Below are 19,965 nucleotides of genomic sequence, written 5' to 3' on the forward strand. Positions count from 1 at the left end.
TTATATTTATTACTACATGTATATACAGCATTTCATTCTGAGGACGAAAAACAATGACAAAAAACTTGATAAATATTGTTTTTTCACATAAAGTTTATGTTTAATAAAAATTTAAATAAATAACAGTACTTATATTACAGTTAATAGTTATCCTTTCTTATGACTATATAACCTATTAACAAGTAAATTTATATTCCGGAATATCACAATATTATTATTGTTAATCATAACTCAGAAATGATATTGGAATATAACTCGGATATGATATCGGAATATCATAACTATTATATCAAGCTACATTAACCTAACATTACAACATACCATAGTATGAAAGAAAATGGCGCTGAATCACATGATTTAGCGAGCCAATCAGACCATTCTCTCACGCCTCTCTGTTATCTAGGCCTCTAGGTGCGTTTAGGCCTGTAAAAGTCCAGCTACAATACAATTCGCAGTAGGCAGTAATGTAGTAAGACGCAAGCAGTAGCACAACTTCTATTGTACAACCACATCTGTCTACAATGAAGACAACGTAGCGGCAGCTACGACACAAAGTTAATCAGAAAATACACTGTTTGAGGTTACATGCAAAATAGTGATCGAGTTTTCTCAGCAGTTGCAACAGTTATAAATTCACTGATAATACTGAAAATCGTCGTCAAACATAGCCTCAAAATGACGCAAGACGCTTGTCGTAAGCCGTAGGTAGTACCGAAATGGAAATGGTTCATTTCGCTTACGACTATAGTTGTGACCTACTAAACCGGAAATACAACCGTCTCTTACAACTACTGTTACGGCCTGAAACTCTCCATTGTAGCTGGACCTTTACACGCATTCTACAATAAACCAATTCTACAATTAATCATAAATCAGAAGTTAGAAGCTGGAAATTGACCAATCACAGTCGTCAATTTCCAGCAAAAACAGTTTAAAAAAACAGAAATTATTGTCACTTAATCTCTTTCGACTTATGATTTAAGGCTTCTTAAAGCAAGGTTGTAGACCTAGCCTTAAGGCCTTGGCACATACAAAAAGTTAAGACGTAAGACTTAGGGCCGATTGTTCCAACTTCTTGGTAAAGTTTACCTATTAGGTAAGTAGCAAGATTATCCAATCACGTGCGCAAATTGCCAGATTTACCTAGCAGGTAAACTTTACCAAAAGATGGAACAATCGGCCCTTAAGCAGTAAGGAAATCAACATGTTGGATTTGCTACTGCTTACGTTATGGTCTTATGTTCTCTATTGTGATTGGTCGATTCGCTTACTGCTTAAGTCTTACGTCTTAAGTTTTTTTATGTACCATGGTCTTTAAGATTTCTACTGTGATTGGCCAATTCGCTTACTGCTTACGTTTTACTGCATAATCAGACATTTGAGTAGTATTTTCGAACGCATTCCTGCCAAGAAAAATCGAAGATCAATTCATTGCTAAAACAAGCGATTTACAACAAAATCAAAGAAAACAATCGATTTAAAAATCCGATCTTTAATTTGTGTTCTTCTTAAAAATCAAATCGAGATCGAACATCTCTACTTACAAACCAATAATATAATAGGTTATTGGAAATCATATGGTAACATGACGGAAACAGTTTCGGATTGACTTATGACATCTTAAGACTGTACCGACCGATATTTGTGATGGCAGCAACTGTGCGCATAGCAGAGATTCAACTTTTAGAGATCATTTATACTGGTCGTAATTATGTGCTGTATGCCATTATCTGTAAGAATTGACTAATCGAGCATTCCTCTCTTATAATTGAGTGAGAGGGGAATACTCGAATATCATTAATCAATTCTTATAAATTATAGCATATGGTTATGGCCAATATAAATGATCCCTTACCGACTATTAGACAGAGCGTCGTAATTCGCAATTGTAAAAAAAGGGACGGCAACAAAAAGCACAAAATAAATAAAAAATGAAAAAAGACGTCATTTTGTATCCCCTCCTCCCTCCTTTCGTCAGTCCAAAATTCCAACGAGCGAACTAAATTACCGACCCTGATACCAATATTCTTCGTTAGTTTTCTCGCTAATTCGTATTATACTGAGGAACTCTGTTTTACGCGATTTCATTTTCATGGAACTCATTCATACATAGAAAACACAAATTATCTGCATTATCTAATTGTAAAATCGAGCTTATTTGTTTATTTTTATTTATTTGTTTATCTTATTGCGTATCGATCAGAAATTACACTGAGATGGAGGAAACATACAGTAAAATAGGAAAACGTATAACTATACCAATACTATATCTTTTTTTTTAGTGTGTATAAAAAATGTAGGTATTACAAATACCTACAAAATGAGATGTGAAACATTAAAATTGGTTCTATTAGTTAAGTACAAAAAAAAACCACCGAAAAAGGTGTTTTCTTCACTTGCTCTCTGTTCATTAAGATTTAAACGCAAAGCTTTGTAAAATATAGCCCTTATAATGACGAAAAAAACTAGTCCTGAACGAGCCTGAAATGTTCATTAATTTTTGCAAAAAGCCATTTGTTCACTAAAAACCTGTCTGTGGAAAACTTAATTTCCGATTTTAATGTTCCACGTTTCATTTTGTAGGTATTTGGAATACCTACATTTTTCATACCGAACTTTTTTTCTTACAATCAATATCTTTCGTTTTATAAGCGAAAAACATGCTTTTTGCAACTATTCGATTTTTTTTCGCATATTTCCTTCACAAGTCTCGAGTCTCAAACATACGCATTTCTTCCGGATATATTCATTTATATTATGTGCGTAGTGTACAAAAACTGTGTTTTAAATATTTCTTCATAGAATTCCATTATTGTAATGATTTTATGTCATAAAAATAAATGAATTGCTTATTATTTTCAATTCGTTTCTTTTGGAGACCACTCAAGGACACTTTGATGATCTTATTTTCATATAATCAATTTGGAGAAGATTTTTATTTTTCTTAGGAAGCATTTCATGCGATATTGATTAATATCTATTAAAAGTTCAGCGCCCCCTAGCGGCCAAGAAAAATAGTTTTCTAGTAAAGAAAACTAATTTATGAAACTATAAATATTTAAAATGACATAATATTATCAATAATACAGTCACTATTATTTTAATTACACAATTTGCAAAAAATACCGTAAGAATTTTCTTCTCGGATTCATAGAATTTATTTTTAGCCGATTTGGTATAGAAATAAGCTACAAATATATGAATTATGAGTTTGTACTTCTTTAATTAGCTAAACAGATCACGTTTTTATTAGTATTAATAAAGTGCAAAGGTTAGTTTCTAAGAAATAAGGGAATGTCGCTTTAGGAGACCTATGTCAGTATCGGTGATTTTCCTCTACTCTTTTCAATCTTTTCAATTGTGAAGAAAATGAATAAATGGATATTTGTTTCTATCTTAAATATGTGTTTCTATTTCTCCTTCTACATATTTTATACATATTATAATAAAAAAATTACTTTTCAAACGTTTCAAAACAATTTCATTCTTGGGTCACTTTTAACCCTGCGTCCGCCGTGCGTGCGAGTATCACGATGTCCACTGTCCGAGGGTTAAGTAAAAACAATTATAAACTTTATTTATTAAAATATATGAACATTAAATAATCATTAAATAGTAGCTGAAATACTTAGTTTACTTTTTTTGTTTAAAATCGTATTTTCTATCCGATTTAGCAACAGCCATCAATGTAGGATGGCCAATACATGCAGCGTGGAATTCTGAATATGTTTTCTTAATATTTATACGAACGTAAATTTTTGCCTTGACCATATTCACCGACAGTCGGTTGCGATCATCTGTCTATATAAATCATTCATAATGCTAAAAATATGTTCCATATATGCATTACTGTATGGAATCGCTATAATCATTTGTATGATTCTTTTCAGATTTGACCGAATTTTACCAGTAAAGGCCAGTGGCCGGTAAGATATATGTACCGGCCACCAGTCTTTACTGGTAAAGACTACTTTATCGGCCGGAGAGTGAAAATACTGGCTAGACCGGTTCTTTACCGGTCAGTTGGTAACCCTATAGTAACTTTTATAATGCTACATTACGATATGTTCGAAACTTAAAGCAGGGAATAGAGATTCTTGCATAACGCATAACGCATAAGGCATAAGAAATTTAACCAATCAGAGTTCTTTATGAAAAGGAAGAAAACGAAGGACCTCAATTGGTACATTTTCTTATGCATTACGTGTTATGCATTGGGTGTATCCAGAAGCACGACCACTTACTGAGCGCTCAGTGAGCGCTTGTACCTATTTGGTCTATATTTTTAGATCTAATGGAATACGCCAATCAGATGCAAGAGCTTACTGAGCGGTCGTGCTTCTGGATGCCTCCATTAGCAAGAGTCTGTGCTCCCTGTCTTAAAGTTTGAAGTTTGATCGTGGTAAAAAAAAATTTTTCTCTTGCAGTTAAGGAAAAAGGATCCGCCACATCCGATTAGAGTGGCAAAGACGATCGACGTGATAGCCAGGATCACTTTTCCAGTCGCCTATTTCATGTTCCTCACTTTCTTCTTCATTCACTATAAGGGCACGTCGTAGAATGATATACAACAATCTCCGAGAAGTCTCCTATCACTGGTATGAGCAACAATAAATCTTTGCAATAGATGACGTTCATGTCACAGAAATCGACTCTATAGTAGATTCGAATCTTCTCTTAAAATTGAAAACGTTTCCAAATAAAGACATAATCATTTGTGTTACAATGAAACAATTACCTTTTTTTCTGTAAAGACAAGAATAACGACACATAATACAAATAAGTTTATCGATCCAAAATTTCTGAATCATGAATATTACCTAACTATAATGAATGAACGAAATCAAAATTAGTTGCAATGGATAGATAGAACGTCTGAAGTATAAGAAAATTTTTTTCTAAAGGGAAAAAGAGTCACTAATACAAGAATATGCAAAGACATGATGTAAAAGAAAAGGATACCAACGATGGATCGCCTCCAACCATTCTTCATCTCTTCTCACGTGTGATAGTTCTTGGATGCACTCTTCTATGAAGAAAGTAGCTGATTACGATCGCTTCGCGAGCAACAAACATATACACTTATCTTCATTATTCTTTTCTCTTTCTTATATCTGATAGATAATAAAATGTGTCGCTGGCGAACGCTTCGGCCAAGCAGAAAGAATGACGCTTAGCTTAGTTAACGATGTGATCAAACGTACTATAATGTAAGATATATTATAATATCATTACAGACGAACCTCTGTATTCTTAACACTTTTAACTTTTAGCTTTTACATTCTTAAATGATATGTTTCAAGATGCCCTAAGTACTAAAAATCTAAAATTCACTTAAGTGCTGTAGATTTTCAATACTATTAATACATTTCAGAATGTACTCTTATTTTTCTCCTCTTTATTTTCATATTTTTAACATCTTTGTTTGCATCACTTCAACATTCATATACTCGTATTTGCTACATAATGATAAAATAGCAAAACTTCTTATATATGGCACTAAATGGACTAATTGTACTTAATTTATACAACCATAAATAAATAGGAACGGCACTTTTAAAAACACTGGTTTAGTTTTAAAGATTCGAATATATTCTCTTGAGTTGATGTTATACACAGGGTAATATAATAAATTAAAGGGTATGAAAAAGGAATAAAAAAACATAGAAGTAGGAAAATTAAGTATAAAAATAACAATTTTTTGTAGTGGAAAGATACTGTCAATAATCTTGGGACAGCGGTTGTAAAGTAAAAAAAATACTTAAAAAAGAAAGTTTTTACACTTTGATTAACACGTTTAACGTAGTCTTATGAGTTGCATATTTCAAATATTATAGATTCACTTTCAATTAAATGTGTAACAATTAACATTTTCTGTAACAGCGAATTCGATTGGATGCACTTACAATTAGTGTGCATTGGTACACATTAAAGCTGTCGTACACAAATTGACGTAAACATATGTATTTAATTTAATATAAACATAAAAATGGATGAAAACCTCAACACATTTTATTGTGCTTTTAAATAAAATCTGTATTTTATTCAAAATATTTGCATTTTACTATTAGATAAAATACAACAATTTTAATATACAATAGTGCACACTAGCGTATATTAAAATCGTGTACTTTATCTATTTTAGTAATATGCACTAGTACGTCCAAATTCATCGAATTCACTATAAGAAAATTAATTGTAAGAATAAATGACTGAGCCAAAAAGATTGAACAATAATATACTCAAAAAGTAAAATCCATTAAATATATACTTAATTCAAAAAGTATTCCTTTTAATTAGTAGATTACCAGAAATTTGTTAAATTATTATTAGTAAAATACTAGAATTTGTTAAATTTTATTACTAGAATATCAGAAATATAACAGAACCTGCTAACACAATATAATAAAACAGAAACAGAATTTAAAGAAATAGAATCTGATTATTATTTCATAATATTTTAATGATATATTCCATTTATATTAATATATATTTATGTGCTATTTCTTCTGTTTTCTTTTATAAATTGCGTAGTTTAAATAATAGATATATTATTAAATCGTTTTATATGTTTGTAGTCTCCTAGAACTGTTTTATGCATATTTTATTTTTCTTCCTTATTTTTCTCATGGTACAATTTTACATTAAATATACAATTGAGGTGCAGCCTCAATAAACCGACATTCTTGTTGGTAAAATTAACCATAAGCTAATTTTTATATAGTATCGCATTATTTATGTCAAATAACTCTAAGATTGAAGGCACTTTCGCACATAGATCTTATATACATGGATGTGTTAGATAAAAAGAGATGGTAAAGGCGTTATATCCTTTATCCTTCATTGTACCAAATATACGACACGCATGTTCGAAATGACATATGAGAAATGATAAAAAATTTCAAATATATCCACGCATTAACATTTTAACTGATAGGTTATAATTGACGAAGTCTTGCAAAAATGATAAGATGTAGTTATAGTATATTGGAGCTATGTGGTGTATATTGGAGAAAAAATGACAATATTTCCTTTCATTCGTAAGTACTTAATGAAAAAAATTATGTTTTAAAATGTAATAAGACATAATTGAAGTTTATACATATTTATATGATATTACGCCCGAGTTTGCGCAGAAGTCTCAGTCTCTCTCTCTCTCTCTCTCTCTCTTCTCTCATAAAAGAATAGAAGATATTATATACTTATTCGCTCTGTCAACTTGGTCCTCTGATTATAGGTACAAAGCATATCCATGTTTGTAAGATCTATGCTTCTGCATTTACAGGAAACTACTACCCTCTCTCCCAAAACTTGCGCTATATGTTTCCGTCTTACGGAACAGCATAAAGTATACGTTTAAATCAACAAGAGATGTTTTACTTGAAATAAAAGGATTCTTTAAATTCTTATATACATACATTTCCCAGCTAACGCTAAATATTCCTACACTATTCATAAAGGATTCCTAAAATCCCCAAAAAAACGTTCCAAAAATATTCTGGAATATCCCAAAATATTTGTGGAATGTAATAGCAATATTCAAATATCGGTTACAAATTCTGTTTATACAGGATGTTTCCTTTAACTTGATCATTTAAAATATCTCTGTTATTTTTGATGGTACGACAAAATATCACAGGGAATCTTATTCGATTCAAAGGGGCATATATTATAATAAGCAAAAAAGTTTTCTCAAGATCATATTTTTTGAAACTTTAAGGTCACCTCCATTTTTTTAAATGGAATTGTATAATATTTTTTACACAATATAATTCCTCTAATTATTCTGCTTATAAAAGTATTAAGATAATGATATAAAAAAACCAATAGTTTACGAGATTTTATACTTTATTCTGGCATATACAGAGTGTCTCGTACGTTTTTGCCAATTGCTTTTGTGTAGATAGAACGGACTAAACTGAATCGAAAACTTCTCTACCATTTTGCAATTAAATGGCAATGGCATAAAATATTAAATATTAAATTACTCGTAAACTATTAATTTTTTATAATGCCTTAATACTTTTATGAACAGAATAATGAGATGAATCAATTGATTCATCTCATAATTCTGCATATAAAAGTATTAAGATACGATTATAAAAAAATAATAGTTTACGAATTATTCAGCATTTTATGTCAATATATCTCAGAATAAAGTATAAAATATCTCGTAAACTATTGGTTTTTAGATACCATTACCTTAATACTTTTAAACAATAAACGAAAAAGGAGCATACAGCCAATGCAAGTTGTTCTTAGCGAAATCGTATATTTAAATTCTTTGTTCACAATTAAAATTCATAAACGTTTCGGCCGATATGCGGCCTTCTTCAGTATGTTATATTTGTACAATATTAAACAATGTCAGATACATTAAAGATTAACAGAAGTTAAATAAATTTAACGTAGTCATAATAGATTTCGATAAATACAGTGTTAAATATATGAAACAATATGTTAATTCGTATTAACTAGTTGATTTTCTTATTCTTAGTCTGCTATTTTCATTGCAAGTATTAATACTTTTATATTTTTATACTTTTATATAGAATATAATTAGAGGAACCATACCGTGTAAAAAAATCATACAATTCCGTTTAAAAAAGTGGAGGTGACCTTGAAGTCTCAAAAAATATGACCTTGAAAAAAATTTTTTACTAATCGTAGTATGTGCCCCTATGAATCGAACAAGGTCACCTATGATATTTTCTCGTATCATCAAAAACAACGGAGATATTTAAAATGATCAAATTACAGGAAACACCCTATATATTTTATTACATATTATTTTATTTACATATTTTAAGAACGTTTTATATAACGCTTTTTAGGCTTTCACGGGTATTATCTTCAAAGATACCAGAAGGTTTGCGGGTTATCGCCCTGTTTTTATCCATTGCTAATGCCAACGTTTCGTGAACTTTGCCGTTCACTTCACCAGGGCTAGGAGTGCACTGATACCGAGCTGCTCCTCCGGAGAACAACTCCCTTTATGCAGACTGTAGAGGTAGACGAGGGTATGTTGAGGAAGGGAGGAGGGGGACTTCTTTGGCTTGGAAAATTTCTGAGCAAGTACAGAGAAGTCCTAAAAATACAGAAACATCCATACAATTTAAACAGAGACTCAGGTTATAATGTAAGTAGGATATGGAAGACTACTCTCTTCAACATACCCTCGCCTCCCTCTACAGCGTCTACATAAAGGGAGTTCTTCAGAGATGCAACTCAATATCAGTGCGCTCCTCGCTCTGATGAAATGAACGGCAAACCGCAAAGTTTACGAAACGTTGGCATTAGCAATGTTCTGTATATATTTCGCAAAATTTTAATTATTCCGGAAATTTTAAATCTTGTCCTGAATCACTTTTTAATCAACTTTATATGCGCATGCACAGCACCACGCAGCACCGTCATCTTACACATTTGTGTAATGTACGAATGTGTAAGAAACACTAAACCAACTATACAATTCACACAGACGACGGTGCTGCGCATGCGCATTGCGAATATTAGGACCTCTCTACCTTTCTCTCTCGCACAGATGTTGGCTTCACGTTCAGTGCCCTATTCCTCTTCCAGTAGTATAAGTTCTAAGATGGAAGTCGACTTGTTCCAATGTCATGTATGCGCAGAACGGAACAAAATTTAGTGTACCTCACGAGCACACCTCTTCTTTATTACACCATGGACAAACCAGAGACTTCTATTATAACATTAGACTGCAACTCTTCACTTTTCCTGTTGTCAGATAGTATATATTACTTGTGGCACATGCGCATTGTAAAACCACGCATGCGCAGAACCATATGCTTATATATTTTCATATAGTCGAAAAGAGATTACATACCCACCCGTACCTCAAAAATCAATGAAATTAGGCTTATTCGATGCGTTTTTACATAAAATGAAAGATTCTAAAATAAATAATGGTACACGTGGTAACAGTTCGTAAAAATTAAAAAAGATCGCTATGACATTTCCTTATATACTTAAGAACCAATCACAGAGAGGCTGGTCTCATGACCTGTTGGCATCTCTTTTCTTTACGTGACGGCAGGGTTGGGTAGTGCTAAATTAAAAAGATAAAAGTTAAGTTAAAAAGTTAATTAATTTTAACTTAATTTAGTTACATTTTAGACTCTTAACTTTTTAACTTAATTTAGTTACATTTTATCGGTAACTATTAACTTTGAATTTGATTTTTTTTTAAGTTAATCTTCAGACACAATGCGAGAGGATAATGAGTATATAATTTAGTAATTTTTTATATTGTATAATCGTTACTTGTGAACAGAAATAACCAGATTCTTTAATGAATATGCTGTGAGAAAGGAAAAATACGAAAAATTATGTATAATGGTCAAACTTTTTCTTTCTTTTTTTTGGTTGTTCGTTCGGATCAAATTTAACTTTTAACTTTTCAATTACTTTTTTATTAACTTAACTTTTAATTCAATTAATTTCATTATGGATTAACTTGTATTTTAATTAAGATAAATTTTCAAAGCTATTAACTTTAACTTAACTTAGTTAAAAAAAAAGTTAACTTGTCCAACCCTGCACATGATAGTTTACATGTCTGCGCATCCACTGTGCGTAGGCAACGCTTTTACATAAGGAAAAATGGGGAGTTAATAGTCTAGTGTTATAATAGAAATCTGTGGGACAAACCGCCGCCATTAATAGCCAAATACTATAGAGATCATAGACGAACAGCCAAATACTACTACAGAAACTATAGACGATACAGAAAGTACACGTCAAACACATGTAGCCGAGTTCAATTAAATGAGCTTGATATGGTTAGAAGTAACATTCTTTAATAAATCTTGTATAAATGTTATACTGTCAGCGCTAGATAACGTGGAAACATGAAGGATAACGTCAAATACGTGATTTTCTGCAATTTTCTTGTAACTCGCGATTGTGTTGGTTATTGCAACTCATTTGAAATTAGCGGTTGGCTATTACATATGGCGGATTTCGGCAATCAATCAAAAATTATTGGTCGCGTTCAGCACATTCAACTGTTGGGTGCATCCATAAACACGACCGCTCACTGAGCGCTTAGTGAGCTCTTGTATCTGATTGGCATATTCCATTAGAGCTAAAAATATAGACCAAACAGGTACAAGAACTCACTGAGCGCTCAACGAGTGATCGTGCTTCTGGATGCACCCGTTGCGGAGCGAATCCGTGAGCGCTCGCTGCTATTGGATGATCTAAAAGAATACACCAATAGCAGCGAGCGCTCATGGATCCGCAACAGTTGAGTCTGCTAAATGCGACCATTACCTCGGTGGCTTAACTTTTATTATAGTATTTCTACATGAGGAGTGGGGGTAGTCTGAGGATACAAATTTCTGACAATGCTCGGTCTAGAGATGATGACCCTATTCAGAACGCGCTTTTATCGATAAACAGAGTTTAATAAAATCAACTAAAAAGTGAAAGAAACTTGGAAAAATCAAACGAAGAGAAAGGATTAAAGTTTTTGCTTTCGTTTAGAATTATACTTTTATATCAATTAAGGAAATGCTTTAAACCTCTGTATAGGAACGGATCATTTTTACATTAGGAATTCAGAATACACCAATATGAAAAAATGAATAAAAGACAGAAAAAATGTGCCATGCAAATCCATAATTTAATAATGTCAATAACATAATACATTTTTATTTTATATATCATTCAAATTGAAATTAACAAGAAATTAAAAAGAATAGAAAAATTATGATTCTAACATGCTAAGAATATGGATGTTCAACTGTACTAACACAAAAAATGTATATATGAACATGATTGACTAGCGTAATATCGGTACTGATTGTTCGCTTGTCGTGCGCCTAATTCCAAAATCATGATCGAAAATCAAAAACTGAATATGAAATAAGTCATATAGAGATGTGGTAATTATAAGATATTTCATATAAATATATAAATAACACGGTTCGACACAAAATTCTCTGTTCCAATTTTCCTCTTCGAAATATACGTCTTTCTTAAATATATTACATACTATACAGAAAGTCTAAAATTCAAACAGCCATAACTTGATGAAAGTAAGCGAAAATAATACGATCATAAACTATCTCTGTAAAAAATTTTTCATGCATGAATATACATAAATATTTATAAACATACATAATTATACATGAAATTTGTCCGTTACATTAATAATTTTGACAGTTAAATAATAATGCATTCTTCCTTTTTTTGTAAAATTACTTTTCGCATTTAATTAATTTTCGCATTATTTGTTTTAGAAGAAATCAAGTTTGAAGAAATATAAAAAAATTGCTGATATGTAATTGTATGTAAAATTATATATAATTATCAATTATGTATGAGCAAATTTTTGTTATATTTCTCCAAACTTGATTTTTTCTAAAACAAACAATGCGAAAATTGTCCCTTCAATCATTTTTGATGTTTTCTTTATTATTATTATTTTTTTTATTACACTAAAAAGTAATTTTACAAAAGAAAGAAAAATGTATGACCGTGTATGGACATATTACATATATAATTATATATGTTTATGAATATTTATATTGTACATATTTATGTATGGCATGTTTAAACATATTTATACATATTCATGCATGAAAAATTTTTTACCGGATTTATAATATTTGAAAGTTCTTGAATTGTATTTTTATTAGTAATTGTATTAGATACTACTATTGACTTTATTTAGAAGTGAATTATTCTTTTGTCATTAAAAAAATATTACAAATGGTAAAAAAACACCAATTTTTATCTACTTTACCTCAATTTATTCAAAATTTTAACATGCTACATAAATTCTGACGATGGTATCGCGAATCAGTGTAAAAAGATCTTCAGGATATATACTATAGCACTTTGGAGAGAAAAAAAATTTTTTTTTGTCGAACAGTGTAATTGAAAACAAGAAAACAAGAAAATGAGTAGATTGAAATGACTAGGTAAATAGATAAAGATAGCTAAAGAACTAGATAGATTACAGATAAAGCTTTTATTGTAATCATCGATAAGTGAACGGTTTAATTTACGCATCTCTGTCTCAAGTATCCTATATCAAATATTCAAATCTAATAGGTGCTAATAGTCTAAAGACTTAGAACGCGATCGCACAGAATGCTAGAGATCCGGGTTAGATTCCCGGCCAAGGTAATACTTTTCGCAATAAATAAATTTAGTTATAGATTTACAACATATTAAGATCTCTTTAGATGCCTATTGAGCATCAAATTTAATTGTGATATTACAATAGTTTAGCTACATTTCTAAGTCCGAAAAAATAAATTCTTCGCGCAGTTCAAATGACTACAAATATAGTATATATATGTACATACATAATATACAGGGTGTCTATAAAGTCTGTTACCACCCCTATATTTTGGAAACGGTTCAAAATTATGAAAAATCGCGAAATATGTGTTCAAGCATTTCGAGGGTCTACTCTTTTAAGAGGATCGAGAAGGTTGCCTCCCCAAGGGGGTGGTAATCAACTTAAAAATTTTTAATGGAAGCCCTCCCCTCTATTGAAGCATATTATTTGAAAGGGCATTAAAAAATAAAGTTTTTGGTTCAATGCAGAGATCGATACATTGACCTGTTCGAGAGTTATTCAGTTTCAAAGTTTGAAAAATTCTATTTGGTTCTTGCCTTCAATATGTGTTGAATTTATTGCAGTAACTTTGGAATGTTTTATTTGTAACGTTCAAAAACATTACAACAATGTCACATTTGCAACGATCATAAAACATGTATTTTAAGACATTCCATAAACGTTTCATTTAGGATGTTTGACTTATAATGTTTGATGACATTACAGCAATGCTATATTTGCGATAATCTTGAAACATCAATTTTACAATATTCCATAAACCTTCCATATGAAACATTTATAATACTTTGTGACACATTGACAAACATTACACTGCAGATTTTGTACATATATGTGCAAACATTTTTTAAATAACATCTAATTTTTCACAAAAGCTTTTTAGCAAATAATGTACGTTTATGCAATGGTTAGAGACGATGAAGAAAGGGGAGAGCATAATGATGTCACATTGATTGAGTTCAAACCGGCAAAGGCATGTTTACCGAGTGAATGAGCATGACTGGTTCTTACCTACAGATCCAAATCATATTTAATTGCTCGGCGAGCAGACCTAGTCAACTTGAGTCGCTTTGTCAACTTGAACGCGCCCATTGACTCTTTCTTACTGCTCGCCCCTCTAGTGGAAGAAATTTAGAAGAAATAGACATAACAGAGAAGCTATTAGCATCAGGGCTGCATGGCTCGGAGGTAGGACGGAAGTCTACCAATATGGAGGAGAGGAGACCTCGATTCGAACCGGAGTGTCCCGATATTTTTCTCTGTTGTCGCTTATTTCTTACACTAGCTTGCCATTCGTCTTTGCGTATGAGGTTACCTTAGTGCTTATTATTAAGTTTCATTGGAAGACGTTTTACAATATAGAAGCAATGGATATAGCTGTTGGTAAAGTTCGAAATTGGTGCCATGTAAGTACACATAAAAAATATATAGGGTGTCTGGCAAAAACCGCAAAATATTTCGTGTGTGGGTAGAACAGACTACACTGAGTCGTAAGGAGATGTATAATACAACCCACCGATCGCGCGCCGCGTGCCGCGCCTGCTAGGCCATCCCCACTCCCAGCGGCTCGCGCGCCGTGCTATGGGTTGTACATTCAGCAGCAATAGGCCGGCCGGACGCTCTTATTCGCTTATCTTTAAACGTTAATATCTCCTTAACTATTGCTGACACCGCAAAATGGTATAGAACTTTTCGACTCAGTGTAGTCTGTTCTACCCACGCACGAAATATTTTGCGGTTTTTGCCAGACACCCTGTATATATATTTTTTTTATGTCCATTCGCAGGGATATTACTTAAACATTTCTGCGATGTACACTGAAACATTTCTCGGGCGCCACATCTAGATTCTCTAAACGTTCCAGGAACGTCACAAATGAAACGTCTCATATGTAACATAAAAGAGGTAGAATATTCTGGGTTACCGACATGTTTCATAAATGTTTCTGAAATATATCGACAAACATCACATGCCACAATGTGACGTTACTGTAACATTTCTAAAACGCAATTTTGGGCCGACAACCCAGCTTCGATGACCTTGACCTTGACAAGGTCATGACTCTGAGTAACCTCCAACAGGTTTTAGTTGGCGGTCACTATTCGTTAAAAAGTTATTACCAAAAAAAGTTTGAAAAATGATGTCTCTTCTACTCGTATTATATGAAACAGAAATTAGTAAAACTTTCCTTTTACATAGCTCCCCCCAAATGACTTCCGAGTGACCTTGATCTTGATCCTCAAGGAGGGTCCCCGGAACTAAATAATTACCATTTACTGCAATAAATCCAACACATATTGAAAGTAAGAACAAATAGAATTTTTCAAACTTTGATACTGAATAACTCCCGAACGGGTCAATGTATCATCCTCCTCATTGAACCAAAAACTTTCTTTTTTTATGCCCTTTCAAATAATATGCTACAATAGAGAGGGTTCCATTTGAATTTTTTAAGTTGGGACCCCTCTGGGGCAACACCTTGGATGGCAACTTCCCCGACCCCCTTAATAGAACAGCCCCTCGAAATGATCGAACACGTATTTCACGGTTTTTCATAATTTTGAACCATTTCCAAAATATAGGGATGGTAACAGACTTTACAGACACCCTGTATACACACAAACTTATTTAAGCATTAAAGATCCAGCTTCGACCGTTATGGGCCTGTTTCCTATTGGTTGTTTTCATGTACAGTCCAATAAGATTCGTATGGAGTGTTTATATTGGCCGTTACCGTATGCCGTAATCCGTAAAAATTGACTAATCAACTAGAATCCGACTGAAATTTTTACCGAAACACTCGACTACACGTCAATTTCAACCGAAACCGAAACCAAAATTAAAAAATAGGAACCCTATAAAGGCCATATGTATAGACATGTCCATATATCACATACTTTTTCTTCATAGATATCATAATTTATTGAAACAATAATTAAATTTTGGCTAAAATCAAAAACCGAAATTTCGGTTGTGTGTTAATTTTGGCCAAAGAATATAACTTCTTCTTCATAAACATCATAATTTAATTATCGAAACAATAATTACACATACTAAAATTAATATTTATGAAGAAGAACTATATATGGTTTCAGTCGAAACTGACACGTAATGAGTGTTCATTTACAGTTTCGGTAAAAGTTTCGGTCGGATTCTATTAATCATCTTCGAGTATTTCCTTCTTATAGTCGAATGAGAGGGGAATACTTGACTGTGACATACTTTTTCTTCATAGATATCATAATTTATTGAAACAATAATTAAATTTTGGCTAAAATCAAAAACCGAAATTTCGGTTGTGTGTTAATTTTGGCCAAAGAATATAACTTCTTCTTCATAAACATCATAATTTAATTATCGAAACAATAATTACACATACTAAAATTAATATTTATGAAGAAGAACTATATATGGTTTCAGTCGAAACTGACACGTAATGAGTGTTCATTTACAGTTTCGGTAAAAGTTTCGGTCGGATTCTATTAATCATCTTCGAGTATTTCCTTCTTATAGTCGAATGAGAGGGGAATACTTGACTGTGATTAGTAATTCTTACAGATTACGGCATACGGTTCCGGCCAATATATTATTAGGTTGGTGCAAAAAAATGTCGGAGCTAAAATCAAAAACCGAAATTTCGGTTGTGTGTTAATTTTGGCCAAAGAATATAACTTCTTCTTCATAAACATCATAATTTAATTATCGAAACAATAATTACACATACTAAAATTAATATTTATGAAGAAGAACTATATATGGTTTCAGTCGAAACTGACACGTAATGAGTGTTCATTTACAGTTTCGGTAAAAGTTTCGGTCGGATTCTATTAATCATCTTCGAGTATTTCCTTCTTATAGTCGAATGAGAGGGGAATACTTGACTGTGATTAGTAATTCTTACAGATTACGGCATACGGTTCCGGCCAATATATTATTAGGTTGGTGCAAAAAAATGTCGGTTTTCGGTACTATAAAATAGTGGTTTTCCTTTTCCAATATATTCTATTATATTTTTAAAAAGTTAGCGATTATATCATTTGATAGAGCGAAGTTTCAGCTTTAAGAATCTATTTTTTTTAATGCAATATAATAATTTTTAACGAAATTATGAGCAATCAAAATCCGAAGGCTACTTTTACTTAATCCGCGAGTAACTCAAGAACAAAAAATCGTAGGAACATTATTAAAAAACGATTTTGTAGAGAAAACTTCAATCTTTCATGATAGATGGTCAAAAATTTTCTCGATTTTTTAGGGAGCACGGAACAGACCTATAAAGTGAAAAGAAATTTTTTCATTTTTTTCAGCTGATAGTTTTCTATATGTAAAAATTATCAAACTCACATAAACTCAAAAAATATAGTAAGTTTTTGGAAGTAGAGTTTTCAAGATTAAAAAAAAATTCTTTTTTAAATTTAAATTTTGTTCATTTTTTTTAACGAAGTTACAACTGCTCTTAATAGCAATACAGAAAAACCGACATTTTTTTTGTACCAACCTAATAAATGCTCCCCTTTTGTTCTAATAGATGCTGTTAAACAAAAAAGTCGAAAACGAAGAGCCATCAGAGCATACATACTATTTATCACGACACGACGCAACGCTGTGTGTATATCGAAGTAAAATTGCCGCCATTAGCACAGTAATAAGTGAAAGATGTAAAATACTACAAGCTCTATTTACTTTGTAAATAGGAGAGATATATGTCACTATGTGTGCATTCAAAACGACAACCGCTCGCTGAGTGCTCAATGAAGGGTTATTGTTCTAAATGCATATGACAAACTATAAAAAGGAAAGAAGAAAGTGATTGGTTTAAATACAATGTACACTACATATGGAAGAATATTCTACTTTGACATTATACTGAAAGTAACAATACGCTATAAGCATTGCGATTTCTCTTTGACCAGATAATTATATCATTAAGATATACGTCAAATATCGTCGACTAATCCGGAATCTATTGTGTACATAATTTGCGTACTATTTTAAGTACAACATCGCTATGCTACACTATTATTATCACTATTACTACTTTTATAACTTTGCAACTAGTATAATATTATATTATTATAGTTGCTATTTTAATATTTAACGCTACTACTGTTACTATTGTTACAAATCACTGTTGTAATAGGTATTGCAAATGCAGAGTTGGCAACGTTATCATAAAAATAACTTGTTACCATTACCGTTCTTTTCCCTAATAAGTAACTCGTTATCGTTACTCATTATTGATGTACAAAAATAACTCGTTACCGGTACCCTAACTCAAAATATAACGAACGATCACTTTTTTGTTACTTTTTCTTGACATTAATAGAGTATTATAGAGTTTCTCATTGGCAGAATTCAGTGCATATTTAAGTTGCTGTACACTACACTAATTTGAATGTAAAAATGAGATATCTCAATTGATAAAATGTTTAAAGCATATTTTATCAAATATCATAATAAAATGTATTGAAGATTTCGCGATTTAACTCATTTCTATATTTGTATTAAATACGTCTTTATGTCATTTGTATACAACGGCTTTAAAGTGCATTGATTGTGAGTGCGTACTAGTTCTGTCAATGAAAAATGCTACTTATGCAAATTTTTTTTGGTAAATATTCCGAAGAAAAGTCAAAATTCTATCTTTTAGTAGTAGAGGAAAACAGTTCAAAAACTGATATATATACATATATATATATATATATACAGGATGTCCCATTTTAAATAATATATTAAAATTTTTCGAAAACTATGATAGATACAGAAAAATATTTCAAACAAACGTTGTACGGTTTAGAAGGGGACATAAGAAGATACCATTGATTTGACCTTAAGTGGCGTCGCCAAGGCCAGGTCAAGATCAGGTCGATTTTTTTAAATGGAACCACCTATTTTTCATTACATTTTCTTGTAGCTTACTTCGAGAGCTTTTCAAAACATTATAATAAAATATTTTTTCATTAAATATTTTTCGAGTTATAAGGCTCGAAAGTTACAATACAGTCAGCATTAGCATTACGCAAGTTGTACGACCGACGGCTAAAACCTCTTGAATATTGTTCAGGATCTTGTCCTGGATAACATTTGTCAAGATCAAGGCCATTGGAGATTATTCCTCTTATTTTCATTTTTGCACTGCAAATTCATTTTTACGTAAAAATGAAAATAAGAGGTACAATTATGTCCCCCTCCGAATCATATAACTTTTGTTTGAAATATTATTCCATATCTATCATAGTTTTCGAGAAATCTTAATGCATTATTTAAAATGGGACACCCTGTATACATATACACTCATATAGCACGTAATATCATAACAATATCATTTTTCCATTACAATATTACAATGAAATCTAGCAGAAATATCTTTGAAATATTATTGAGATGTCATGGTAATATTACAATGTCCGCGAAAATTAATCACAGGAATATTACTGAGATACTTATATCGCGGAAATATCACTGTAATATTATGTAATATTTCTGTGATACTTATGTAATGTTTATACTCATTGAGAAAAATTAAAACATTTTAAAGAATTTTTAAAAGAATTTATTGAATTGATATATTTAATATTATTTTAGAAGTTATTCCATATGATATTAATTATAGAAAATAATAGGGGAGAGTTTCCTAAATCGGACCTATTTGCAATTTTTGCTCTCTATAAGGTGTAAATGAATCCGATCGTCAAATCGAAAATACTGTTGGAAAGATTATTTAATTCCCTTCATTTTTGCTTTAGACCATTTTGACGTATCTCTCACCTGTATTAAACTATAATAGAAAATATAAAAATGCTTTTTCCGATCCGATTTGGAACCATTGATTCCAAATCGGACACTCC

The 19,965-nt window shown here is 31.6% G+C and overlaps 1 protein-coding gene across 10 annotated transcripts in view; it reads left to right on the top strand.

Annotated features, from left to right (window-relative positions):
* The window catches only part of pHCl-1 (pH-sensitive chloride channel 1), a 128,314-nt gene extending 110,242 nt beyond the window's left edge, over positions 1 to 18,072 (top strand). For 6 of the 10 annotated variants that reach the window (XM_018450384.1, XM_018450385.1, XM_018450389.1 and 3 more), the window contains 2 exons: positions 4,428 to 4,598; positions 4,905 to 5,303. In XM_018450384.1, coding sequence (XP_018305886.1) covers positions 4,428 to 4,559 — 132 coding nt within the window. In that variant the 3' untranslated portion in view covers positions 4,560 to 4,598; positions 4,905 to 5,303. Of the gene's footprint in view, positions 1 to 4,427; positions 4,599 to 4,904; positions 5,304 to 17,645 lie in introns of those variants that run through there. The other 4 variants (XM_018450381.1, XM_018450383.1, XM_018450382.1 and 1 more) reach the window with 1 other exon arrangement.
* The last annotated feature ends 1,893 nt before the right edge of the window (positions 18,073 to 19,965 follow it).

This window comes from Mycetomoellerius zeteki, unplaced genomic scaffold (assembly GCF_001594055.1).
Source record: "Mycetomoellerius zeteki isolate Tzet28-1 unplaced genomic scaffold, Tzet1.0 scaffold28, whole genome shotgun sequence".
Lineage (NCBI taxonomy): Eukaryota > Metazoa > Arthropoda > Insecta > Hymenoptera > Formicidae > Mycetomoellerius > Mycetomoellerius zeteki.